Source organism: Nesoenas mayeri, assembly GCF_963082525.1.
Source record: "Nesoenas mayeri genome assembly, chromosome: 18".
Classification (NCBI taxonomy): domain Eukaryota; kingdom Metazoa; phylum Chordata; class Aves; order Columbiformes; family Columbidae; genus Nesoenas; species Nesoenas mayeri.
Genome location: NC_137566.1, coordinates 5,601,886 through 5,627,874, shown reverse-complemented (window position 1 = coordinate 5,627,874; position 25,989 = coordinate 5,601,886). Strand labels below are relative to the sequence as shown.

General features: G+C 51.6%; 2 protein-coding genes across 4 annotated transcripts in view; one reads left to right on the top strand and one right to left on the bottom strand.

The window, feature by feature from the left end:
• The window catches only part of ASTN2 (astrotactin 2), a gene marked incomplete at its 5' end in the record, with an annotated part of 313,041 nt that overhangs the window by 194,520 nt on the left and 92,532 nt on the right, over positions 1-25,989 (top strand). Inside the window, 3 exons of the mRNA XM_080356001.1 lie at positions 3,259-3,383; positions 4,022-4,126; positions 5,920-6,099. Of these exons, the coding sequence (XP_080212127.1) occupies positions 3,259-3,383; positions 4,022-4,126; positions 5,920-6,099 (410 nt within the window). The remainder of the gene's footprint in view (positions 1-3,258; positions 3,384-4,021; positions 4,127-5,919; positions 6,100-25,989) is intronic.
• TRIM32 (tripartite motif containing 32) lies at positions 11,585-17,937 on the bottom strand. Of its 3 annotated transcripts, XR_013923022.1 has the most exons (3): positions 17,140-17,937; positions 13,826-16,484; positions 11,585-13,303 (listed from the first exon to the last, which is right to left on the bottom strand). XR_013923022.1 is itself a non-coding variant. In XM_080355950.1 (2 exons), exons 1-2 carry the CDS (start codon positions 17,166-17,168, stop codon positions 14,474-14,476), a joined length of 2,040 nt encoding a protein of 679 aa, XP_080212076.1. In that variant the 5' UTR covers positions 17,169-17,937; the 3' UTR covers positions 13,627-14,473. The 3 variants fall into 3 exon arrangements, 2 of the variants coding, with proteins under 2 accessions (XP_080212076.1, XP_080212077.1); XM_080355950.1 differs by lacking the exon at positions 11,585-13,303 and having other exon boundaries at positions 13,627-16,484; XM_080355951.1 differs by lacking the exon at positions 11,585-13,303 and having other exon boundaries at positions 13,627-16,484; positions 17,537-17,937.

Below are 25,989 nucleotides of genomic sequence, written 5' to 3'. Positions count from 1 at the left end.
CTCAGTATCTGCAAAATGTGCTGGGAAATGAGCAGGTTCCTTGCAGGCGAGCTCTACGAGTCAGCGAGTGGATTCAGTGCGCGCCGTGCTGGAGAGAGCAGCGTGCTCAGTGCTGCTGCTGCATCGGGCGTCTGCTCCATGGGGAGACACTGGGGAGCAGAACAGGAGGTGGAGGAGGATGCTGTGGGTTTAGCAGGTGCTGGGAGCAGGCGGGTTTGATGGGTTCCGTCCTGATCCTATTGGAATAAACCTGGCTCCGTGATTGGTAGGAACCACTAAGTCATGAAAGTGCTGCTGTGCCTCTTGAAAATGTCACGGTCCCCGAGGTGTGAACCCTGCACATGGTCCCACACCCGGTGACTTGGCTGTGCCCCAGGTGGTGACACGCGCGGCGGCACGTGCACAGGGATATTGTCACATCCGTCTTGTCTGTGTCCCTGCCCCTCGCTCAGAGCCCGACGGCTTTGATCAGCGCTTCCAGAGAGCACAAAAGCCTGGTAGAAACTCTTTTTTTGTGCCTCTACAGCCAGCAGCGCTGCGAGCCGCAGGGTTGTTAATAAAGCGCGGTGGAAAGGAGCGGCAGCCCTCTGCCGGCAGCAGCCGCCTGGCACAGGTGCGTTGGGTTGCCCCATCATCTGCCCTCCTGGTTTGCGTTCCTGCACCCTCAGAAGCAGGGGGTGCTCAGCAGGGGGGCTGTGCCATACCCAGACCCTGCACCCAGAGGGGGCTTCCCCTGCACGGCTTTGGCTCATCCCTGCTTTGGGATGGTGGGGAGAAGGGGGCTGGAGGTGGGGAGGGAGGAGATGCAGAAAGGGTTTGGCAGCAAAAATGCATCGTCAAACTGCTCCCGGAGTCCTGCCTTGTACCGCTGCTCCCCATGTTGCAGGAGCACGTTGTGGACACACGTCGGTGTGTGCACCCACGCCTTGACTCGCGCTTGCCCCTTGTTTTTCCTCGACCTTTCGACTGCTGAGCAGTTAAAGCAAACGGCATTACAACAAGTGGCACCACAGAGCGCGGCTTATCAGTAAATACCTTTTATTCGAGGCGTCAGCTCCGAGCAGCAGGCGCTGAGTGCAGGTTCCCCTTGTGCTGGTGTGCATCTCCTCCACCTTCTCCCTCTGTCACTCACGTGCCAGGGCCACCAGCCCCAGGGGACGGTCCTGCCGCCCAGGGACAGCCGGTCTGTGCCATCGTGGCACGGGCAGGTGTTGGTGAGGTGGTCCAGGTGGGTTTGTATGGTCAGAGGACATGTTGCTTCTTTGCATTTTCTCTGCTCCCTGCGTGGGTGCAGGGTGCTGGGTTAACGCAGTCTCCTGGTGTCTGCCGTGCAATGTGTTTCTGTCCCCCGCGGCTGAGCTCTTCTGGCACTGCCAGGTCTGTCCCCTCATGCAGTGCGGTGGGAGAGCACTTGGGAATGTGCCACCAGCCAGTGCCATTGTCCTCCTGGGCATCCCTTCCTGGTCCTTGGGGAGGTGGGGTGCAGAGCTGGGTCTGGCGTGACCCGCCTGGCCCTTGCGCTCACCCTTGGGTGCAGGGCTGACCCCTCAGGGAGGGGACAGTCCCCATGCCCTGGGGTGGCAGGTGGACTCAGTACATCTTTCCCGATGCAGCATCACTTGGGGATTTGGTAGCGCTGATGCTTTTCTCCCTTTTCTGCTAAGACAGAGCAGCAGAGACACCGACACCCTCCTTCCCGTGTTCCCTGCCGCCTCATCTAATTTTGCAGCCCCTGCTTCCCACCACCCACACAGCTCCCGGCTTCGGCAGTAATTGCCATTCCCTGTTTGCATTGCTGAGACAGCGAAGGGCTCCCAGCAGCAAAGCATCGCTCTGCCATGGGGATCCCGCGCGGCGCGAGCAGGAGGAGATTTGTGAGCACACATGAGCGAGAGGCTTTTCCCCTCAGACAAACAAACCCCTTTTTCTCCGGCAGCGCCTAAAGTGAAGGTCCTGAGACACAATCTAGTGCTGGCGGCTTTGAGACGGGGGTGCAGCGTGAAGGCAGTTGTGCTCGGCCCACTCGTGTGTGCCTTCCTTTGGCTGCTTGTCCTGCTGTTCCTTATGCGTCTCGGGGCCAAGAGCATCCCCAGGCTGGTTGCCCGGGGCTGTGGCATTGGCTGTATCTGATGCTGGGTCCCAGGGACATGCCTCTCCAGCCCGGTGTCTCACTGCAATGGGACCCTTGGAGGTGGCCAAGGTGTCCCCACTTGAGAGGTGATCATGGGGGTGATGGAGCATCCCTCCCGGGGATGTGCTGTAAAGGGTAAAACCAGGGAAGGGGGGTGAACCCAGCAGCTGTTTAAAGGAAAATCTATTCAGAAAAATGCAGCTGGGACAGGCGCTGCCAGCCAGAGCCTCCCCCCAGCTCCTGGGGCTGACCTGATTTTGCAGGAACCTCCCATTTCTCTGCTCCATTGCCCTTTTGTCTCCGCACCTGGAGGATGCAGAGCCTCATGGCCTATATTTTGGCTCTAAGATCAATATTTAAAATCCCCCCGTTGTTTCCTTTGCACAGGCGCAAGGCATTTGGTTTGCCGGGGGAGGCTTGTCTCGCAGAGACCTGTCTGTTCACCATTTCAAATAATTTCCTTGGTATCGTTGTTCTAGAAACAATTCATTAGGGGCCTATTATACAATGTTATACCTGCCAAGGTTAGAAAAGATCCTGTATATGTGGTAAAATTGCACCATGAGCTACATGCAATTACTTTTTTGTTGTTGCTGTCTGTCTATAAATGTACCTTTTCCTCCTTTTGCAGAGCTGGTCACCCAGGGGCAAAGCTGTGGGGTGATGCTGCTGCCTGGGATGGGGACCCCAGCGGGGCTTGGTCTGGTGCTTGGTCACAGTCCTGTACCGGGAAGATGCTGTGGGCGGTGGAAGGGGCAGTTTTGGGGCATAGCAGCCATTCCTCTCTCCTCACCATTGTTTGCCCCGTCTTCAGTGACACACTTGGAAAAATCTGAGCCAAAACCAGTGACCAAGTCCCCCAGCTGAGCGGTCTCACGCTGCTGGCAAGTCAATGGAGCCGTGGTCCCCAGGGAGCTCATTAAACATCATCTTGGAGGGCTGAGCAGCAAGGGGCAGCTGTTGGCAGCGGCTGCAAACCCCATCCATCCCCTGCTAGGTCTCCTGCCTACAGGAGACGTCCCTTGCCCTCCTGAGCCATCTGTCTCCATGCTGCCGGGGCGGCTCAGCCCCCCTGCCGGGCCGTAGCCTGCATCGTTGCTTTGCAGTTGTCTTTTTCTCTCTTGCAGGGAGAATAACTTCATCAAGGACTTCCCCCAGCTGGCCGACGGCCTCATGGTGATCCCGCTGCCCGTGGAGGAGCAGTGCCGCGGCGTCCTCTCCGAGCCCCTTCCCGACCTCCGGCTGCTCACGGGTACGACCTACACCCGGGTCAGCCCCGGCTCGGGGCAAGCACAGGAGCGAGCATCCCTTCTTGCACCCAGGATCCTGTGGTCCAGGGCACATCAGCACCCCTGTTATCTTGGGGTCCTTTGGGGCACCAGCATCCTAGTTATCTCAGGGTCCTTTGAGGCATCAGAATCCTAATTATCTCAAGGTACCTTGGAGCACTGGCATCCCCATTATCTTGGGGTACCTTGGGGCATCGGCGTCCCTGTTATCTTATGGTGCCATGGGCCATCAGCATCCCCCTTATCTCGGGGTGCGTTGAGCCATCAGCATCCCCATTATCTCTGGGTACATTGGGGCATCAGCACCCCTGTTATATCGGGGTACCTTGGGACATCCCTCCAGTGTACCTGGGGCAGAAAAAACACATGGGCTGTGTGAGTCCACCCCAGCGTCTCCATCCCCACAAGGTCTCGGTAGCCACTGCCACCGCAACGCTGGCCCTGCCAGCAGCTTTGGGACCCCACAGTGTGACCACCGGAGGTGGCACCGTCCCTGCCCTGCTCCCGTTTCCCGCCCCTGCAGGGCACGGCAAAGCCAGCGCTCAATGTGAGCGTTAGCAGCCAGGCCTGCGGGGGCTGAGCACCGGCTCTTCCTTTGCAGGAGACATCAAGTACGACGAGGCGATGGGCTACCCCATGGTGCAGCACTGGCGGGTCAGGAGCAACCTGTACAGGGTGAAGCTCAGCTCCATCACCCTCTCTGCAGGTGAGGGTTTCTAGCAGTGGGGAGATGCATGTCTGTGTGGGTAGGTGGTGGTCGTCTGCCCCAAGGCACAGTTGTGCCGAGCATCTCACCAGCATTTCCCACCTCCAGGCTCTGCTCGGGCAGTAACTCGCACTCCCAGCGCTGTGACAGAGGCAGGCAGAGGGATTTACCTCCTTTTTACAAGGGGGAAACTGAGGCAGGAAGTTTGCACAGCTCAGTCGCACAAACCAAGAGCTGGGGCCAGAGCCAGGATCAAGCTAAAATTTGGGCCTTTAAGAAAGATAGAGACAGACTTTTTAGCAGGGCCTGTTGCGATAGGACAAGGGGTGATGGTTTTAAACTAAAGGAGGGAGATTCAGGCTGGACACGAGGAGGAAATTGTTGTCCCTGAGGGTGGTGAGAGCCTGTCCCAGGTTGGCCAGAGAGGTGGTGGCTGAACCATCCCTGGAGACATCCCAGGCCAGGCTGGACGGGGCTCTGAGCAACCTGAGCTGGTGAAGATGTCCCTGCTCATGGCAGGGGGGGCACTGGGGGAGCTGGGGAGGTCCCTTCAACACAAACCATTCCATGATTCTACAATTCTGTGATTCTAAGTTAATAAGCACCGCTGTGGGGAGGATTCATATGGGGGTGGCTGTGTATACGTTCATGTACAACAAAGAGTAAATTCTTGAAAAATGTGGTTTCCAAAGGACCCAAAGTGCTTGTAAATGTGGGTCCTATAAAGCAGGGAGTCACAGATGCAGAAGGGGCGGGCGGGAAGATCCTGGAAACGTCAAAACATTTCACTTCCACGTTTTTATAGCTACATGTTTTGTTTTAGAAATACTGAAACATTTTGTTACAACCTGAAATGTTTTGCCTTTTCATTTCAAAGCAGCATTTTTTATTTAAAAATCAACCTGTTTTTAAATGGGGATAGAAAAAAAAAAAGATCTAGCGCAGACAGGCTGCAGAGCCCAGAATGAAATAACCTGCTCAGAGCAGAACAAAATATTTGGGTTCAGCTCAAAATGAATTCTTCTAGCTTTTTTATTAAACCAACTTTCTCCTCCAATAAACCAACCAACCAACCAGCCAGACAACCTCATTTTGAAGACAGTCGTGATGTATTTTCTTGCAGTATGTTTTCAGTTCCACCATTGAACCAAAGCACTATCGGCCAGCTCTAAATGATGCCAAGACACCATGAAGTCAACAATGCCTCCTTGATATTTCACCTCCATAGAGCCGTGAGGGTCTGTGTCCTTGTCCCATGCCAGCAGTGATGCTCAAGAGATGTCCCAAACCTTGTGTACCCCTAGGGCTGCCGTCAGCCCAGCCCCATGCACATCCAGCTTTCCTAAAAATAGTTATTGGTTGTGCAAGGTATTTACGCTGGGGATGGTCTGCAGTGCCACCTATAATGACACCAGAACATCTCTGGTTGTGGTTACTGCAGAGCAAAGGCCAAGCACGTCCTTTGGGGAGAATGTTGATGGTGTCCCAGCAGCCTGGAAAACAGGCTGGAGCTGGCTAGAAGGTGCTTGTGTGTCTCTGTGTTCACATGCACATCCCTGTAAAATGACTTGAGAAAGGAGAGGAATCCCAAAAGGATGCCAGAGCCACGGCCCAGGTCCATAGCAGGTTGTGGATTCCAAAGGATCATGTATACAGGAGAGGAGGAGCTGCACTTTGCACCTCTGCAGGGACTTGTCTGCCTTGAGCAGGGGACCTGCTGGGTCGCCTTCTCCCGGGCTGTGGCTGGCAGCCCTGCCTGGGCCACCTGCCCACCCCCTGCCTCCCTCCCGCAGGCTTCGCAAACATCCTGAAGATCCTGAACAAGGACAGCAGCCGGGAGGAGCTGCTCTCCTTCATCCAGCAGTTCGGCTCGCACTACATCGCGGAGGCCCTGTACGGCTCCGAGTTCAGCTGCACCATCCACTTCCCCAGCAAGAAAGTCCAGCAGCAGCTCTGGCTCCAGTACCAGAAAGGTGAGGGGAGCGGCGGGGACGGGCAGCGCCACAAATGTCCGTTGCTGTTGGTGCTGTTTTCCATCCATCACCACCTCTTCCCCATGCACACACCATCAGCGGTTAGTGGGCGCAGAGAGGAGACTTTGTAGGATGGAGGGGGTTGGTCTCTTCTCCCAGGTAGCAAGTGATAGGATGGGAGGAAGCAGCCTCAAGTTGCGCCATGGGAGGCTGAGGTTGGGGAACAATTTCTTCCCCAAAGGGCTGTGGGGCATTGGAACAGGCTGCCCAGGGCAGTGCTGGAGTCACCATCCCTGGAGGGTTGAACAGACACGGAGATGAGGTTCTCAGGGACATGGGATAGTGCCAGGGGTGGGTGAATGGTTGGACTTGATGATCTTGAGGGTCTCTTCCAACCAAAATGAGTCTGTGATTCTATGACTTATACCAAACGAAGTTTCCAGCAGTAGGAGATGGTGACACATGTCCACGGGCAGCATCCCTGAGCCCGATGAACCCGTCCTGCCCACTCCTGCCCTTCAGTGGCCACTCTGGCTCCATCCATCCCCAGGGACCCACGTCCCCACTTGCCCCCAGCCCCACTACAGGGTTGCTTGGGGTCGCGTGATGGAGATGTGACACAATTGAGCTGTCTCAGAATGGCTTCGTTTTATTGCTTGTGACAATGACAGTCTTTAAGGAAGTGTATTAAATCAATAGCAGACTCATTGTGCTACACCATAAATAACGCGACACATCATTAAACAGGGCAATAAACTTCAGGACTTTGAAGTAATACAATTAGGTTATGTTTATAAAAACTCCCTTATCGCCGTAGCCTTCCATTTGCCAATTCATCTCTCTCCTCCAGGGGATATTCCCCAGGTCTGATGTTTTCCCGTTGAAAAACATCTGTGCTGTTTCATAGGGCCCGTCGTAAGGCTGATGGTAACAAAGGTCATAAAGGCACTTGCGTCCTGCCCCGCGGGTGCTGCCGAGAGCGGCCTCGTCCTGCACAAGCTCCTGTTGCCTCCATTGCTTTCTGCTCATTTTTTTCCTCTGTCTTCCCAGCGCAGCTCGTCTTGTAAATGTATTTATAACACCCTGTACTCATTTGTTTGGGTTTTAAACTGTGATAAATGAAGTTTGCCGTAGCAATGCCCCCGTTTAGCAAGAGAAAGCGTGGCGGAGGTGTGTTGTTTATGTACTTGTAATATTATTAATCATTCTGGCGTGCTCCCTGCAGTCCCTGGGTGGGGAGCAGACGGGGGACGGGGACAGCAGTGGTTCCTGGGGCTTAACCATGAAGCCCCGTGGTGGCACAGGGCCTGAAGCGAGCAGTGCCTTGCTGACAAAATAATTGCCTTTTCAGTCCATGGTATGCAGCTGGCAAAGCCGGGCTCCCCGCTCCCCCCCGGCTCCCATCCGGACCCCTGGAGCTGTGCCCACCCCTGGCAGGGCCGCCCCGGTGTGCTGGGAACATCCCCGGTATGCTGGGACATTCCCAGTATGCTGAGGAGATTGTTGGTGTGGTGGGACATCCCTGGTGTGGTGGGGACATCCCTGGTGTGCTGGGACATACCCGGTGTGCTGAGAAGATTGCTGGTGTGCTGGGACATTGTTGGTGTGCTGGGACATTGTTGGTGTGCTGGGACATCCCCGGTGTGCTGGGAACATTCCCGGTGTGCTGGAAACATTCCCGGTGTGCTGGGGCATCCCCAGTGTGCTGGGACATCCCCGGTGTGCTGGGGACATCCCCGGTGTGCAGGGACATCCCCGGTGTGCTGGGGCATCCCCGGTGTGCTGGGGGCATCCCCGGTGTGCTGGGGGCATCCCCGGTGTGCTGGGACATTGTTGGTGTGCTGGGGCATCCCCATTGTGCCAGGAGCATCCTCACATCCTTCCCCACCACCCTGTGAAACAACAAAGCACATGTGGGACCTCAGGGTTTCTCTGTAGATTTTGCATGTGATTCCTGGACATAAGTGTCAATTTCTGACCGCACAGCATTTGGGTACCAGGTACTTGTTCCCACCTTGTACTTTGCGTGTGGCTCCATCTGTGGCTTTGGTAGCTGGTGTGAGGTTGAATGTCGGGACTGTTGGTTCTGCAGAGAGGACAAGTGTCTCTGATGGCCAAAAAGTGATCTTGGTAGGACATCAAGGATGTTCAGGCCTCTTGCCGATACTAGGGGAGATCAGCTCTATGGACAGAGAAGGTGTCATGGGAGACTCAGGGCTCTGTCCTGGAGGAACTCCAGTTAGGTAAGAGAAAGGCCTTGCTGTTTATGGTAGACAGATTTTATTCCTAGCTTCTCTGCTGATTTACTCTCATTTTGCCAGTGACATAAGGAGGATTGGAATAAATAGCCCCAGCTAGACAGCTCTGGATGTCTTCTCCACTCGGAAAGAGCTCTGGCCCGCCGGGCTCCCCACTGCAAGCCAGCCCGTTTCCAAACTGCTCCGAGAGCACACAGATGCATCATCTCTAATAAATACAAAAGCGAGGCCAGGACAACTGTAATTTGTTAGCGAGCAAAGCAGGTCAGAATAGGAAGGGGAGAGGAGAGTCTGGAGCTAATTGGAACATCACCAAGTATGATAAAAATGCACATTGCGGTGTGTTTGCAGCGCCGCACAAAATAATTTTAATATTTTTAATCAACTTCATAAATCAATCGACAGGCCTCAGGAGGAGGCCTCTGCCAGTACAGCGCACGATCTGCGCGTCCAGCCCTAATTGAAAACACGGTCTCGAAGAAGAGACGACGCCGCTGGCAGCCAGGCTCCTTGCAGCAGTTGGAGCAGCCCGAACGCTGTGATGTGGGTTGGTGCCTGCAGAACGCTTCCTTCAGCCAAACAGAGGAGAAAGCGATCTGGTTTTTATCAGAGACAGCAGAAAGTTGGTGACTTCTCACTACCCAGAACCACCGCCCTGCCGGGATGGGTGTTTGCAGGATGCTCTGCTTGTCGAAAGGCAAAATGTTCCCCTTCCTCCTGGAAGTAAATTGGGTGTGTGCTTGCTCTCTACAACTACCTGAAAAGAGGTTGGAGCAATGGGCTGTTGGTCTCTTCTCCCAAGTAATTATGAGAGGAAACAGCCTCAAGTTGCACCATTGGAGGTTTAGGTTGGATCTTGGGATGGAAAGGGTTGTTGGGCATTGGAACAGGCTGCCCAGGGCAGTGGTGGAGTCACCATCCCTGGAGGAGTTGAACAGATGTGCAGATCAGGTGCTTAATGGCGTATTTTAGCAGTGGACTTGGCAGTGTTAGGTTGACAGTTGGATTCAATCTTAAAAGTGTTTTCTAGCCAAAGCGATTCTATGATTCTAGAATGCCATGCTCAGCAATAGAACTGAAAGTAGAGGCTGGAGGTCAAGCCAATGCAAAGATGCTCGCAAAGTGTACAGGAGGAAGGAGAGTGATACCTCCGTCCAGCAAATCCACGTGTCAACGCCCATTTCAGGTGTCTCATAAACCTTTAGGAAGGTTTTAGCTAAGGTTTAGCAAGGTTATTTTTCTCTGTGCCCTCTCAGTCTGGCTGGATGAGGAGGAGGAGAGCTTGGTTAGGGAAAGAGAAGAGCTGCTCTGATAGCAAAACCTGACAGCCCCAGTGGGATTTCCCCAAGAGCTGTTCTAGCTTGCCTCGTTCCCACTGCGATACACAAAATGCAGAACAAATGTCTGTAAATGCTCCGGCACTTAGAGAAAATGGAGCCGTTATCAGCAGTAATGCGGAGGGTCTCGTCTTGTCAAGCCTTTGAGTGACAATTCTTTCCTTTGCACGGTGCAGACGAGCTGAGCCTCAGCGTGGGAGATTTCTGTTCTCCAACTGGGAAAAGCTGGAAAAAGCAGCAGTGTGCTGGTGGGGTGGAGCTGCAGGGGAGCACAGAGCTCATGGGGCTCCTCTCCCTTCCCACCCAGGAGCTGGGAGATGCAGGGCTGGGCAGCGGGAAGGATGCTGATGGACAAGGGTGGAAGAGATTCCGAGGGTTTCAGTACCCAAGTGTTGTGTTTCAGGGCTGCTTTGCATCTGCAGTGAGTGAAATGTTTGTTTTTCTTGCATTTCCTGTGATTTCTAGGTAGAGTTTCCTTGGCTAGAGGTGACCTGGCTGTGTTGGGCACTCAGCAAGCTGAGCATTGAAGGTGGTTCGCCTCAGTAACAGGTCCTGTCACACTCCCTAAGCCCTTCTGCCCACCAGCCCCCAGTATTGGCTTATCTCCTCTCAGACCATATGTTGTTGGTTGTATTTATCTTTAAGAGGTTATAATTTTCATGCTTTCTTGTTAACATAACAGTTTAGACAAATATCTTCATGAAACAGAAGCCACTTCAAGCACACAGCCTCGAGCTCTGCTAAAATAGTAGTCTGTGTTCTTCTGAGCAGGGTCCCCTCTGTCCCCTCAAGGTCCCCTTCATCTCCGTGCAGGTCTGGTACTGCCCTAACACAATTAAGTTTGAACTAGTCCAGGGGAACGTTTAGTTTTCATTTCCCAGACACAATCAGGTGCATTGAGAAAGCTGTAAGGCGAGCTCTGCATCTGTTAAAGGCTGTGCCTTAGACCTGCTCGGTCAGAAGTAGAGCATATAGAGTTTCCCTGTCCTTGAGATCCATTCCTATAAACAACCACTCCACTACCTCTGTAACATTCCTACTACTTGCAGTTTATGTCTTTATATGTTTCAAAACATCAGCTTTTGACATTTTGTTCGGAGGAGGAAAAAACAATGTAGCTGGTTGCCGTGAAATTTAGTTTAGACTAAAGTACGTGCTGTGACTCACTCCGCTAAATGACCTTACGCACTGCTCATTGTAATCCAAAATTGCCAGGCAAGTAGAGTAATTAGTTGTGCAAAATGAAATAACTTTAAATCCTTGCATTGAGTAATGACCCAGAAAAATCACTTAAGCTATACAATAGAAAAGACTCGAAGCATCTGGCTTTATTTTTACTTTTGTAGACCTTTGATTAAGGAACAGGCTCTGCCCCTCATCCCTTTGGAAAGCCCGGCTGTTGGTTGCTGCCCAGAACAAATGTTTGTGGCTTTGTTTCTGCTGCTCTAAGAAATTATAACTTCATATAAAGCATCAGGGTAAGTCTAACAGGACTGGCATGGCAGTTGTTCTGCAGGGATGGTGTATGTTTGACAAACCAGCATCTCGGATCTGTTACCGAGCGCTCGGTGCCAGGGAATTTGGACCAGACCTTTAAAACATCAGGTGAAAAGTAAGATATTGCCCTTGTGGGAGTATCGGCATGAATTAAGGCATGAAACTCTAGTATTTGTTTATGAGGTGGGTAGGGAAGTGTCAGGTAAAGTTACAGGAGACCTGCCAAGGAAATCAGATTTATCCTCCGCAACCTGACGGCATAAAAGGGGTCTCGTAGCCATCGTGTTCCCAAGTCTAATCCCCACTGGGTGTAGAAAACAATCTACCACCAAAGGGAGGAGATGAAGTGTTTTTAATAAGAAAATGAGCTGTTTGCAATGCGCTTTTAATTGGATCAATTTTTCCTTTATTACACAATCTTTAAAACCCAAACACATACGTATAAGCAGACAAGCTCTTCTTCCAGGTAGAGAGCGAAAGCCAAACTATTTCATCACAATCCTTAATTACCCCATTTCATCTCGCTTGGCAGACGATCACAACATTGCGTGGGGGCACCACGGCAAGAAATACAGCTCTGCAAAATCGTTTTGTAGTCGTTGTCAAGTTCTGTCAGGGGACCTGCAAGCCCTGGGTGAGGGACAGCAGGCTTTTTTTTCCATTTTCTACCTAAAAACCCAGACTAGAAGAGCCGCAGGCGACACACACACCCCCAGGCACAGATTGCAGTGTCCTGGCCCACCAGTGCATCACAGCGGAATGTTGTTTTCCTTGGATCTCTGAGTGAGAAACATGATGGACGCTTTGTTTGAACTGTGTGACCAGGAACAGGCTGAGTAACCAACTGCTCAGTTTACCAGACCAGCTTTTCTGTCCCTTCAAGCACTCCAGGAAATGTTATTGCTAGCGGTGTGATGTTTATTGCCAAAACCAAAAAAAATCCATTGGAACAGAAAATGACAGAGGTACATATTATCATAGATAATATTGCTTCAATTATTCAGGTCCACGGTAGCTTCCTGCTTGGAGCAGTTCTTAGAAAGAGGAGAAGTGTTTAAAAGAGATCAGTAGGAGAGGAACTGCCATTACTGCAATACTGGAAAAAACGCCTTGAGTTACAATGTAATTAACTGCAGAAGGGCCCAGTAATAGTCATCATCTCCCAAAAACATACATGAAGGATGAGATCAGCTCCCCAAATTACTCTTACATACCTCAGGCGACTGCCATCTCCCACCCAAATAAGAGCAGCAAAGAATGTAAATAATTCTGTGCAATTTGGCAGCCTCGGCAAAGCCAGGGAGCAGCAGAGGAGGGAAGAGGGGCAGTTCCTTGGACCATCACCATGTCGGTGTCTCAGCTCCTGCTCCTTCTCCCCAGGCTTTTTCCAGGCAATTTTAGTGAGAGAAATAACAAGTTGCCCCAGACAGGGGGCACCTCCATGGGCTGGGTGTTTGTGTGCTCTTCAGTGCTTTGCCTGAGCTGAACAAGGAGAGAAAACAGACAAATAAACAAAACTAACAAACCAAACCAAACCCAAACAAACAAACAAAAAGAAACAAAACCCAAACAAACCAACCAAACAAACAAAAACACTAAAGCAAACAAAGAAAAACCTCACAAAATCCCAGCAAAATCTGCTCCCAGCGCTTATGCAAACCCCGTAACTCCCAATCAACCGGCTGGAGCAGCAGTGGCTCCGAAGCCTCTTTTACTTTGCCGTTTCAATAGGGGAGCTTAAAAACCAAAATCACCTGTTGCATACATGTTGTAGCACAAGGAGCAAACAATTTGCTGTAGCGCGGCAGCCGCTATAAAATCAGTTTTTATATTGTCTGTTGTGCCCCCAAATTTGCAACTACGTTGTTGATAGCAACAAATAAACGCGCTGCGGTCTAACTATTATCTGTGGCAGATTAACATGCTACCACTGTGCCCTATTTAAATGCATCTTTCCTTCAATAAACGATTCTAGGCGAGCAGCACCACACTGAGGTACACATTTATCAGCCAGGAGAGTAGCACTGTGGGGGCCTCGGTTCACACAGCTGCAGTTTTGTGCTTCATTTGGCCCAAAGCCGCGATGAACATGAACTCTGGTGCCTGCTGGTGCTGTAAAAAAATAATATGAGGAATGTAGTGTTTTGCTGTGCAAGGGAAAAAAGGCAACGCACCAATGGATGTGTTTCCAAGTATTAAAAAAATAAAGGCGAAATGGTTTTCCCCCCATCTCAGCTGTGAGTTGCCTGAATATCCAAAGTGCAGACGGGTGGAAACTCTCGCTAAATGTAATGGCCTGGAATTCAGAACAGTGAAGTGCAGGTGAACAGACAATATGTTGCATTTAATCTCATTTACTATAATTTCCCAGTCTTATTCCCTCAGCCCTTTCCTCCTCCCACATGAAGCTTTAGATACCAGACATACCTTCCAAAGACAGTTTCCAGGATACATTTAATAACAAAACAACAGTGAATATCAACCGTAGGTTTCCCATTTTTTTTTTTTGCTCCAGCCCCCTCCCTTTTTACCCCTTTCTACCTAGCACAACTCTTAGTAGTCATAAAAACCCTATTGCCATCAGAGGGCACTTTTCTGGCTCAGCTCCGTCTCCCATGATTGCACAGGACTCACTTCACATCGAACAGACACGGTTCACAAATGGCACGACAAGGGGCGATCTCCTGAATACCAGAAAAGCAGAGAGAGAAAACCCTCCCTCGTCAGTTTGAAAGTAAAGCTCCGTCTCCCCGCAGTCTGAGAGGGCTATTTCGGTTTACGCAGTGCTGCAATCAGAAATTGCTTTCTCTAGTAGTTGCCCAGACAACTGCTACCCAGTTCCTTGCAAGTACCACAGCCAGAAGAGGATTTTGCCTCTCTAGTCCTCTAAGGGAAGGCGATTTAGAGCAGTCAGTCAGTGTTTATGGCACAAATATACAGTGGTTGAAGCTGGAAGTGTCAGGGATGTGGCAAAAGGAGGTGAGAAGATTATGGAGTGACCAGTCATTGAGCAAGGAACCAATATTCCAGAAGGATGGATCCTTTCCCTTGTGCTTGTTCGTTTATATTGTACTGTTTTTATATAAAAAAAGAAGATAAAGCAGACCACAACCATGTAAGCTATTTTGTTTCTAAACACAAAACATGATGGCCTCTATGCCAAATCCCCTTCAGTTATGGCACAATCTTCCTGAATTCTTGCTTGACACCGGTTCCCATCAGATTGCATGGAGGCTGGAAGAATCTCTGCTGCCAAAAGCGGTTTTGCTTAGAAACGTGCCTTTAAGGGGTAGAATATCTTCTCAGATGGTAACTGTAGATCTTAATGCAGTGATCCCAGCAGTCCAGCACCAGCAGCTGCCCTTTGGGAGTAATGGCAATACCAACGGGACAGACAAGTCCTTCCCGGATTAGGATGTTATAGCCGCCTCCTTTAGGAAAATGCAGGATTTCTTTCCGGCTGCTGTCAGCAACAATGAGATCTCCCCTGGCATCGACACACATCCCAGCGATGCACCTGAAATCCTCATTCTCGGAGAAGAAGTGGCTGATCTGGCGTCCTAGCTGCCCATCGGGGCCAACAGAGCCGATTGAAAATCCTCCTTCCAGGTGGTGTTCGTACTGCCGGTTCTCCAGGTTGAGCCCCAGCCCTTGAGTAAAGTAAATGGTCCCTTCAGCATCGCAGGTGACAAACTTTGGGCGCACAGCGCTACATAAGCAACTGTACTTTACTACCCCCATGCCACGGTCCACCGTGAAACACCAGAGTTTCCCCCCTTCCACGTCGGTCACTACGAACTGTCCCGAAGGCAGAGCTGTGATGCCCCAGGGCTTGCTGAGCTGGCTCCGGTGGCAGGCCACACAATGGCCATCCATGGTGTAGACCTTGACGGAGTTATCGTAGCTGTCGGTCACACCTATCAGGCCGTGGCAGTTCATGGTGACAGAAAGGGGAGTCAAATTGGGCAAGTCTGCCCCGAGGAAACTCAGTACAAAGCTATCGATTCCACTAGGGCTCCGGCGGATCTCCTTCAGAAAGCCCTTGCGGGTAAAAACCTGGATTCGGAAATTGCCTCGGTCTGCCACGAGCACCTCTCCTTGCAGGGTGACATACAGGCTGACGGGGAGGTTAAACATCCCTGGCAGGCTGCCCTTGGAGCCCATCTTCTTGATGAAGTGGCACTGCTGGATGCTTGTGGCTGCTTCGGGCATCCTTGGCTTGGCTGGTGAGGAGCTGGGTGTGCAGCTGGGCTCTTTTTGCACCAAGTCGGGCTCCTGAAATGATGCTGATGAGGATGCTGCGGTTTCCACGAGTGATTCCTCCATGTTAACAGTCCGGGGTTTCTTCACCACCTGCCCAATCTGCAGCGGTCCCACGTGGCTCACCTTGAGGAGTTCAACCTCTTGAAGAGTCAGCTCCCTTGGGAGACTGTTGGTCAGTTCTGGTTCTTCCTCATCTGCTGCCTCCTCCAAGAGAGCTATATCTCCCTGCTTTATTTTGGCAAGGAAATAGTCACAGCGAGACATTATCTGCACTTCTGCTAAGTTCAGCAGATAAGCTTGCTCCTCCATTACTTGATTATTTACCTTCTCCACATCAGACAAAGAGGTGGTGAAGAACTTGCGTGACCTTGCCAGTTCTTCCTGGATCTTGCGCTCTTCTCTGCTGTAATCTTGCAGAACGGCTTTGTATCTAGATTGTAGGTCTCTCGAAACACCCTCCAAAGATGCTTTTCTTTTCTGCAGATCACCCATGAGCTCCCGAAGTCTGGCAAGCCTTGTCCCAAATTCCCTCCTTCGCTCTTCAGCAGCCTCTTTGATAGCAATGACTCTATGCCCTTGGGGCATGTGTGATGTCTCCTTGCATGGTTCACACAAAACCAAGCTACAGCTCTTGCAAAAGTGTCTTGGCAACCTTCTCCCACAGACCTTGCACATGAGCAGACCCACCACTTCCCCCAGTCCGGTGGTGTCTATGATCTTCAGCACAGTAAGGTTGTCAGTCAGCTGAGCTAAGCTCGTCGTTCGTGTGATTTTGCTGCAGAAGGGGCAGCGTATCCCGTTAATGCTGTTTGCCAGGAGTTTCTCCAAGCACTGTTTGCAGATGGTGTGCCCGCAGTGTAAGAGTTTGGGTCTCAGGTGCTCCTCGGTGAAGGACTCCATGCAGATGGGGCACTCCAGGACCTCTCGGAGCGCGTCCGAGTTGAGATGAGGGGCGGCAGCCATGGCTTTCCAGGGCAGCTTTAGCTGGTGCAGCGTCTTGTACTTGCATCTATTCCAAGGTGCTCTGATTCTGTCCAGAAAGATAAGAAGAAATGTGATTTATGTCATCACCAGCAGTTACATATACATGCAATTTATTTCTGATTTATCACCCAGCCTTGGGAAAAAGAAGCCCAGTTAGCTTTTCCACATTTGGGAAGGAAAGATTAGTCATAGCTAATCTTAGAGTGGGCAAATTCCAAAACTAACTTGCCGCTTCTAGTGCGATGAATTATTCACTTGCAAAATATATAAGTAGAACTGAAAGAAGTGTAATGGCAGCAATAAGGAAGCCCAATAGATATTGATGACTGAATCATCTCCTCATGGTGCCCATCTCCCGCTGCCAAGCCTCCAAGTTTACATAATTTACTGAAACCCAGGGAGATTAAACCAAGCATTCAAAATGTAGCACATCAAAAGAGGAACCAGATGGTGCAGCGCTTTAGGACATTAATATATCACCTCTGGAGACCTGCATTCAGATGTGACATCAGATACGAACAAAATAAATGTGGTTGTTTTACTCTGCTTTTCTAGGTAGCCAAAATAAATTTTCAAGGTTTCATCCATTTGCCAGAAAGTAGAACTAGAAGGAATGATTTCTCAGCTTTCCCTCGCTCTGGGAATGACTGTACATACTGAAAACACACAGCGAAGATTTTTACGCCAGTGTATTCATTAACCTCTGCCATGCTGCATCATGCTTCAGCATCCAAATTAAACCCAGCTCAACGCAGCAGTGTTCTAGCAGGTCTTAGCAATAATGGAGTTAGCAGACAACTCCAAACATTCGTTAATATCTACTACAAGTGTTCACTATTAGTTCTTGAACTTAGCTTCATTGCATGTAATCTCTCCTTATTTCACAAGCTTGCAGCGTTGACCTCATTCTTGTATTCTGGTTCAGTTTTATACCACTCTGGTTGCCGTTCAGCTTCAATCCAGGTTTCTCCATCCTGCCATCCCTCGCAGCAGGGAGCAGATCCCAGCAGCTCTCTTGCTAAAGCAGCCATCCATTCAAAAGGAACAGCACAGGCTTCACATCATTAAGTTATTATTCAGTAGACTGAGTTTCAATACCTTTGCTATTGCGTTGCTTAGCCCTTAAAAGAAATGGGGAAGAAAACATTTCTTCTAGGGGTAGAGGAGGAGAAGGAAGTCGTTAGTCTTTAAAATGAAGAGACAGTCGCGGAGGGATGTGAGCAGACAGCTTCTTCTGAATAATGGCTGCATGCACGCGGCGCTCTCGCTTCCCTGCTGCGTTTGCTGCTTCATCCTCGGAAGCGTTTCAGGCAGAAAGGTTCACTGTATTTCAGTTTAGCATTTGCTCAAGTGGAAGAAGACAACTGCAATGAAGAAAAGTTCTTTATGTTCATACAGAGAAGAAAAAAAAAATCGTTTTCATTTATCAGCTTCAGTTCGCAGTCCTTTAAACCCCACGTTTCAGGAAGGGATTGAGTCGCGTAGCAGAATCTCCAAGTACCAAGCTGGGATCTGATCCGTGGCTCGATGGTGGCAACCGGGGAGCAGGGGCACTCCTGCCGCTGGCACTGAACACGTGTCCCTTTTGTTCTTAGCACAGAGCTCAGCGGGGGGAGCAGAAGCCTGGGCACTGCCATGCAGATCAGAAACCTTCCTCTGAGGGATGAAAAATCTGTATTTTAAAATGACTTGTAAAAATGAAACGCAGGATACCAGATCCGTTATTCTTATTTTCCTTAGAACAGTGTCAAAAGACTTGCTTAGGAAAGGCCAAAGGAGCAGCACAGACACCAGATACTGAGAGTTACATAAAAAGCTACTTTTAAACCAACTATTTTCATTAAAGAACAACAGCAGAGGAGATTTTGTTTAGTTTTGTTAGGTTCGGTTTTTCGAAAGATGATTTGTATGGCGTTGTTTTCCTACATAACCCCCTTTTATTGGAATACCAGCATGTGCCTGAGTAACGTGAAGTTATTTTTACTGCTGCACTTTTATCTTAATCTCGCACTCGGCTGCACCGTTGTGGAAGTTTCCTTAACAGCGAGCTGTTCTGGCATGTCGGTGCCCGTGGGGCAGCTCCTCTGGTGCAGAACGGGGTGTCGGAGCCTCAGCTGTAGGTCAAGCTGCAAAACTCCGTAAATTACTTGAGTTCGGTTTCCTTATATTGAAAAAAATGTCCTGCTGTGGCTTCTCTTCCCACTCTGTAGTTTTTAGTTAGGATGCATGGCGAGACAACTAGTTTAACTGGTAATTCATCGCTTGTGCCATTAAGGAGTTTAAATAACAGGTTAAAGCAGCACAATCCGCGTTGTGACCTCTTCCCATGGCGTTTGTGACAATATTGCCTTGGCAGCTCCAGCCTGGGCAGGACAATGTGGGAATTTGGGGTTTTTTTGCTCAAAACAGACGTTTTAGGCGTCTCCCACTCCCCGGGGTGGTTTGATACCGTTAACGGAGCCCGGGCTCCCAGGAGGGAGACACACAGAATCATAGAAGCGTTTTGGTTGGAAAAGCCCCTCAAGATCATCAAGTCCAACCATTCACCACCCCTGGCACTGCCCCACGTCCCTGAGAACCTCATCTCTGTCTGTCCAACCCCTCCAGGGACGGTGACTCCAGCACTGCCCTGGGCAGCCTGCTCCAATGCAGCTTTAACGGTTGCACGGGCTGACAGGGCGCTCGGTTCGGAACAAACCGCCGGTTTGACCGCAGGACGAGCCCCGTCCCGCCTCCCCCCCGAGCAGGTGCCTGGGCAAGGCCGCGGCCTGAGGGGGCTCGGCAGGGCCGAGGGTCTCTCATCGCCCGTCACACAGAGGCGCGGCCCGACGGGGGTCCGGGTGGGGCTGCCCAGATGAGGCTGCTCGGCCCGGCCGCCTCCCCCCGCCCGGTCCCGGAGCTCTGAGGGGGATCCCGCCCGCCCCCGCCCCGTCTGCAGGAGGCGCCGCCGCCGCCGCCGCGGGGCCCGCGGTTCTCCTACCTGCCCGCCGCTCCCGGGCCGCGCGCCGCTCCCCGGCATGCCGCGCGCCGCCGCCGTGACGTGTGCGCCGGGCGCGCGGAGCCTGCTGGGAAATGGAGTTCCGGGAGGAGCCGGCAGCGGGCGGAGCGCACGGGAGCGCAGCGGCAGGGGCTGGGAGGGACCGGAAAGCTCACCCAGTGCAACCCCCGTGGAGCAGGAACACCCAGATGAGGTTACACAGGAAGGTGTCCAGGCGAGTTGGAATGTCTACAGAGAAGGAGACTCCACAACCCCCCTGGGCAGCCTGGGCCAGGCTCTGACACCCTCACCGGGAACAAGTTTCTTCTCATAATTAAATGGAACCTCCTGTGTTCCAGTTTGCACCCATTGCCCCTTGTCCTGTCCCTGGTTGTCACCAGCAGAGCCTGGCTCCATCCTCCTGACACTCACCCTTCCCATATTGATCCCCAGGAATGAGTCCCCCCTCAGTGTCCTCTTGTCCAGCTCCAGAGCCCCAGCTCCCTCAGCCTTTCCTCACACGGGAGATGCTCCACTCCCTGCAGCATCTTGGTGGCTGCACTGGACTCTCTGCAGCAGTTCCCTGTCCTGCTGGAACTGAGGGGCCACAGCTGGACACAATATTCCAGATGTGGATCAGGACAGGCGGGCACAGGGCCCGCAGGCTGGTCCCAAGAGCCGGGAGCTGTCTGCATGGGGAGCTGGGGGGTCGACCAGGCTCCCCCCTCCACACTGGGGCTGTTTCTGTTTGCAAGAGTTAAATGAAAAAAATAAAGAAATAGAAACATGCTTTCTTTATATTTTCTGGTTTTATTCTGTTTAATTTCACGTTGGCCCGTGCCTTTTCTCTGCTCAGCCGGTGATGCAGCGGGAGCAGCTGCTGCCCGTCCCCCTGCCTGGTCCTGCCTGTGGGTCGGTTTTGTGTAGTCTATTGAAAAATTTGTCTTTCTGGATCCATTTCTATAACGGTTTAAGCCCAGTCAGTAACTCAGCCCCTGCAACCGTTCACTCACTCTTCTCAGTGGGATGGGGGAGAAAATTGGAAAGGTAAAAGTGATAAAACTCATTGGTTAAGATGAAGACAGTTTAATAGGTAAAGTAAAAGCCATGCGTGCACGCAAAGCAAAACAAGGGATTCATTCCCTGCTTCCCATGGCAGGCAGGTGTTCAGCTGGGCTCCATCACACCAGATGCCATCACTCCAAACATCCTCCGAAGAGGATGCGTCTTCGATGATGGGGCAATAAAAGCCAGAGCAAGGCTCCAGGAACGTGCAGCTTTCTCCAGTTCACTGGATGCGTCTTCCTTCAGCTTTTATTGCTGAGCACAGTTTCATGTGGTGTGGAATGAGGAGTGGATGAGGGACCTGGAGGGTTCAGCCTGGAGAACAGGAGGCTGAGGGGAGAGTTGCTTTCTGCAACTGCCTGGAATGAGGCTGGAGCATGGAGGGGGTTGGTCTCTTCTCCCAGGTAGCAAGTAATAGGACGAGGAAACAGCCTCAAGTTGCGCCAGAGGAGGTTTAGATTGGATATTAAGAAAAAATTCCTCCTAGAAAGGGCTGTCAAGCATTGGAACAGGCTGCCCAGGGCAGTGGTGGTGGAGTCACCATCCCTGGAAGCCTTTGAAAGGTGTTTAGACGAGGTTCTTGAAGACATGGTTTAGTGCTAGAGTTAGGTTAGGTTATGGTTGGACTCGATGATCCTGAGGGTCTCTTCCCACTGAAATGATTCTATGATTCCATGAATGTCCCTTGGGTCAGCTGGGCTCAGCTGTCCCCGCTGTGTCCCCTTCCAGCTCCTTGTGCACCCCCAGCCCACTCACTGGTGGGTCAGTGCGAGGAGCAGGAAAGGCCTTGACTCTGTGCAAGCACTGCCCAGCAATCACAAAAACATCCCAAAATTATCAACTCTGTTTCCAGCACAAACCCAAAACACAGCCCCAAAGCAGCTACTGTGAAAAATATTAACTCCATCCCAGCCAAAACCAGCACAGTTTCATAAATTACATTGAAGCAGCCCTGTGGACTCCCTGAACCAAAAGGACTATTTTTAGGTAAAGAATAGCAAATGTAATCAGTTGATTGGGATGTGCATAAACACCCTCAGCGAGCAGACAGGCAGCTGCAGCTGCTTGTGCAGGGACTGTCTCAGGGCATGACCTGGTTGATATTAATTCCTTTCCCACAGTGGCCTTGGTTCTGGTGTCGGTGGTCGGCGATGGGTGCAGCTGCTGTGGTGCAGGCAGGAAATCAGCGGTTTGTGAGGAATCAAGCAGTTTTGAGGTTTGCCCTCCATCAGAGGAGAGCGTGTGTTGGCAGGTTGCTCGACTCCTTTGCTCGCGCCTGGGAGGTGGCAAAGGATGGCAGCTCTGTTAGAGCCCTGCAGAACTAATGACCAGAGTCGTTAATCAGAGAATCAGTCATTTCCCTCCTGCCTCTTCACTTCTTGTCCCTCCTGCTTTCATGACTGACCTCTGCCTGTCTCACACCATCACGAAGGGCTGCAGCGGCTCTTCCTGAGAGAGCTGACGCAGGCAGCGAACACCGTGCGAGGCTCTGCAGAGCTCGTTCCTTTAATAAAACGAGCTCAACGGCGATGCTTGCACCATCCGCTTTTATAGAGGTTTATCGGTGGTCTCTAAAAGCTCTCCTGGCTTTTTGTCTTAATACCGCAGGCTTGCAAGTCTGTAAATATCTTATCTGAAGCTGAGGTTATGGCAGAGCCTGCCTGGCTGACATTTGGGCAGAAGAGATGGTCTGCTCTGCGCTTTCCCTGCCTGTTCCTCGGGGAGCAGCCACAGGCAGAGGGGCTCCTGCAGCAGGCAGGGTGCAGGCAGGGTGCAGGCAGGGTGCAGGCAGGGCTCCTTCCTGCTGCTGAGCCACAAACCACCGCACTGTGACTCTTCAGCCACTCCTGCAATTGGGCATCGGGGCTCTTGTTGTTCGCAGGGTTCTGTGTTTAATTGAGTGAGGTTAATTGGCTGGGAGCAGTGGTCAGAGCATCGTCAGGGAGAGGAGGGGTTTGCAGCAGGGGGGCATAGCAGGCAGGCAGCTGGCAGCGTGGGGGTCTCCAGACATAACGGGGGGAGGAAAGAGGTCACAAAGCATCACGTGCAGGAGATTCTGTCCTGGTGATATTCTCAGATGTTACACGTTTGGGTGGGCAGACTCCTCTTTCCGAGGCGTGGTACCCTCTGAATGATGAGGACTCCGCAAGTCCCTGCAGAGGGGCTGTGGGGTGACAGTGACAGAGTGAGCGGTGGCGGGATCTCAGCCCGGGAGCCATCGTCCCGCGGTGCCACGAGAGGGCAGCAGGGCCCCACGGACCGAGGTGGCCACAGCTGCCCCGTAGACACGCAGTGACAGAGCCCTGTGTCACGACAGAGCCCCACGCCATGGCAGAGCCCCATGCTGTGGCAGAGCCCCATGTCGTGATAGAGCCCCATAGAATCAGAGAATCATTTTGGCTGGAAAAAACCCTTCAGGGGTCGTGCTTTTATCCAAGCTTCCCGGGCGGGATGCCGTGCCACAGGATAGCTGCGTTTCCCAAAAGCTAGCAGCGGTTCCTCAGTGAGCCCTCCCTTGCCTCAGCCTCCATGTGAGCCCTGGGGACAGGGTATTAAATCCATGCAAGCTCTTCACAGACCTCTTGGTTACTGCACTGACAATATCTCACCGCAAGAGAAATTCCCAGGCAAACACATCTATCGATTTTCTTTCCAACTCCCTTTCGATGGATTTGCCAACAATCGGGGTATTATTCCACCAGCTGATAGATGGGCAGCCTGTGCCAGCGGGTGTGTGTGGCTGTAAATCCCCTTGCCCTGCCCAAGGTGGCATTAGGTCTGTCCAGCTGGAGGGTGATGTAAAGGGGCAATGGACCACATTTACAACCCTTCCTTGCCTGAAATGCAAACCCCAGCTCGTAAATCAGGCCCAGCTGAGCAGCCGGTTGGTGTCGGCATGATAAACCCACTGAGGCTGGAGGAATCCCTACCTGGGTCTGTTCCTGACGTTCCCTGTATGGCTTCAGCTCCTCTCCTTGTTCCAAGCTTTTCTGCTGTTGAAGAGCTACCACATCGTATCTCTGATGTGGCCACATTCTTGTGGTGAGTGGAGTGATTCCCAGTTTTGGAATGACTTGGGATCTTTTGGAAGAGGCGCTGCATAGAATGCTGAACCACTAGCAAAATCCTCATCTCCTGGGAGCTCTCAAGACAAAACAGCACACCAATACAAAAGAATTAGGTATTATGCTTTTGCTGTTGTTATAGTAGTGGTGTTATCATGCTTCCCGCTTGTCCAGGCACTAGGAGGTGCTGCTGGGAGCGCTGGAAGCGTTTCCCCACATCTGCAAACACTGCATCCCGAGCAGGGACCCCGCGTGCCGTCACCTCGTACTCTGAGGTTATTAAATCCTGGTGGAGCACAGAGCCAGAGCCAGGCACCCGACAGGCGAGCGGTACCTCTGTACGCCCCGTGCTGCTCATCCTCCCTTTCTTACGCAAGACTTGACGCTTAGCGGAAGGCTGTTCTTTCATTTGTTTTGTTGTGTTGTTTTGTTTTATTTTATTTTTTTAAAATACATATTTCTGACAAACAAACTAACTAATAACTCCCACAAGTTGCCGTGATGCGTCTAACCACATCCGCGGCCCCGTGCTTCCAAACAGATGTTGCCAGGATTCAGCTGAGTCGCCAGCAGCATTAGCAAAAGCCTGTGCGGGTGCAAGGGCTGATAAGGAATCGCCCCTCCTTCCTCGCTGCTGCAGCCCAGCCTCATGTTCCTGCCAGCACGGGGCCTCTGCAGCGCCCCAACAGCGGTCACCTGCAAAGCAGAGGCTTCGCAATAACAATCGAGTGCCCTAGGAGGTTATCCAGCTGTGCACAGGCTCGTGCAATGTGGACCTGAACGCTGAAGCTGGATTTACTTACTCTGGACTGGACCCAGGTTGCGGTGAAGACAACGGGAGCATTCCCATTGGCTTCACTGAAGCTGGAGATGGCATTGCAGTGGTGCGTTGCAGGATCTGGTTCTGATTCTTTCCAATCCAACGGCAAAAATCTTTCTTTGACTTTGTCAGGAACAGGGTTGGGCTGCCCTTATTTTCGTTCAAGAAGCAGCCAGTCAGCTGGGCCTGAGCACTGATGATCGCTGTGCAGCGACGGGGCAATAAAAGCCAGAGCAAGGCTCCAGGAACGTGCAGCTTTCTCCAGTTCACTGCTGGGGAGAGTGGGCTTGTCCCCGACCCCCCTCTGTGTGTGCAGGTGGCTGAGCAAATAACCAAAACTGAGCCCAGAGATGGGAGAGGGGGAGATGAAGGGATGTTGCTCAGAGAAGTGGTGGAGTCACCATCCCTGGAGGTGTTTAAAAGGCGCATAGATGAGGTTCTTAGGAACATGAGTTAGTGCTACAGTTAGGTTATGGTTGAACTCAATGATCTTGAGGGTCTCTTCCAACTGGAATGATTTTATGATTTTCCCTTGGCTACGGTTGCAATGGCAGCTCTGGGAACAAAGGAGTGTGTTTTGGGGGAAAACACCTCCCAGATCAGAGTAACGCCTCCAATGAGACGCTGCAAGTGGTGGATGATATTGGTGGGAATAGAGAAAGAGAAGCACAGTCTCCATTAAGGAGATCACCAGCTTTCTAGGGATGAATGCAGTCCTGAAGGCACCTGAAGCTGGTGCTTTCCACCTCCTGAGCAAGCAGATAAGGACTGTCCTCCTCACTGCTCTCCCTGGCTCCGGAGGAGCTGGCTCACAAGCGACGTGTGCAGCTGGCACTCTCAGATGGGTTTCAAGAACAGAAACAGGCTGATTATTTTGCCAGGACTGTACCTATGTCCCCAAAGCTCATTGCACAAACACTACCAGCAATTACTCTCCAATGCTGGTGGCTCCGGTGTGCTCATCTGTACGAATGCTGGCGATTTGGCAGTGAAGCCCATCTCCCTCTGATGAGCTGTGTGCTATTTCGCTTTCCTCCTTAGACCAAGGCAGAACAAAATAAGGCTCTCTGGGTTTATCTCTTTGTGGTTAAGACCACCAGAAAGTTCCCAATGGGTTTCAAAGACCTGAATATTTCCTGAAAGCAGAGTGATTGCTTTTGGAAACATCTCCCTGTAGGGTGAGATTGTTCTGGTACCTGCTTACCCCTCTGCCAAGAGGTTTCATCCCACATCGTAGCATCTTTGCCAGCTTCTTTGGGTCTGTCTCAGTGCCCTGGCCATTCTGTCACCCAAAAGAGAGAGATAAGGACCGTAGGGACTGGAGAGGGCTGGTGTTGGGGCGGGGGTGTGGGTGCTCAGCTCTTTGACTCGATCCCTTTGCAGAGGTTTCTTTTTGGCAGAGAAGACACACTTGGGTGGTTTTGTTTCATTTTGAAGGCCAGAAAGTGAATACGCAAGTTACAAAAAAGGAAGCTGGAAATGCTCACACTTTCTACCCTCTCCTAAGCAGTGACCTGCAAGTCCCATTTTTCTCCTTTTCTCTTTGATCTTTCTGATGTCCTGCTCCCACCTGGCCTTCACCTTTAGCAGCTGAGTTTATCCTGGCCACAGCCAAGTCTGGGAT

Coding starts and splice junctions, on each gene's coding strand:
- TRIM32 (XM_080355950.1), bottom strand. CDS start 17,168: ATGCTGAAGCATGATGCAGCATGGCAGAG. Junction 16,485..17,139: donor CATGATGCAGCATGGCAGAG/GTTAATGAATAC, acceptor CTTTCTGGACAG/AATCAGAGCACCTTGGAATA.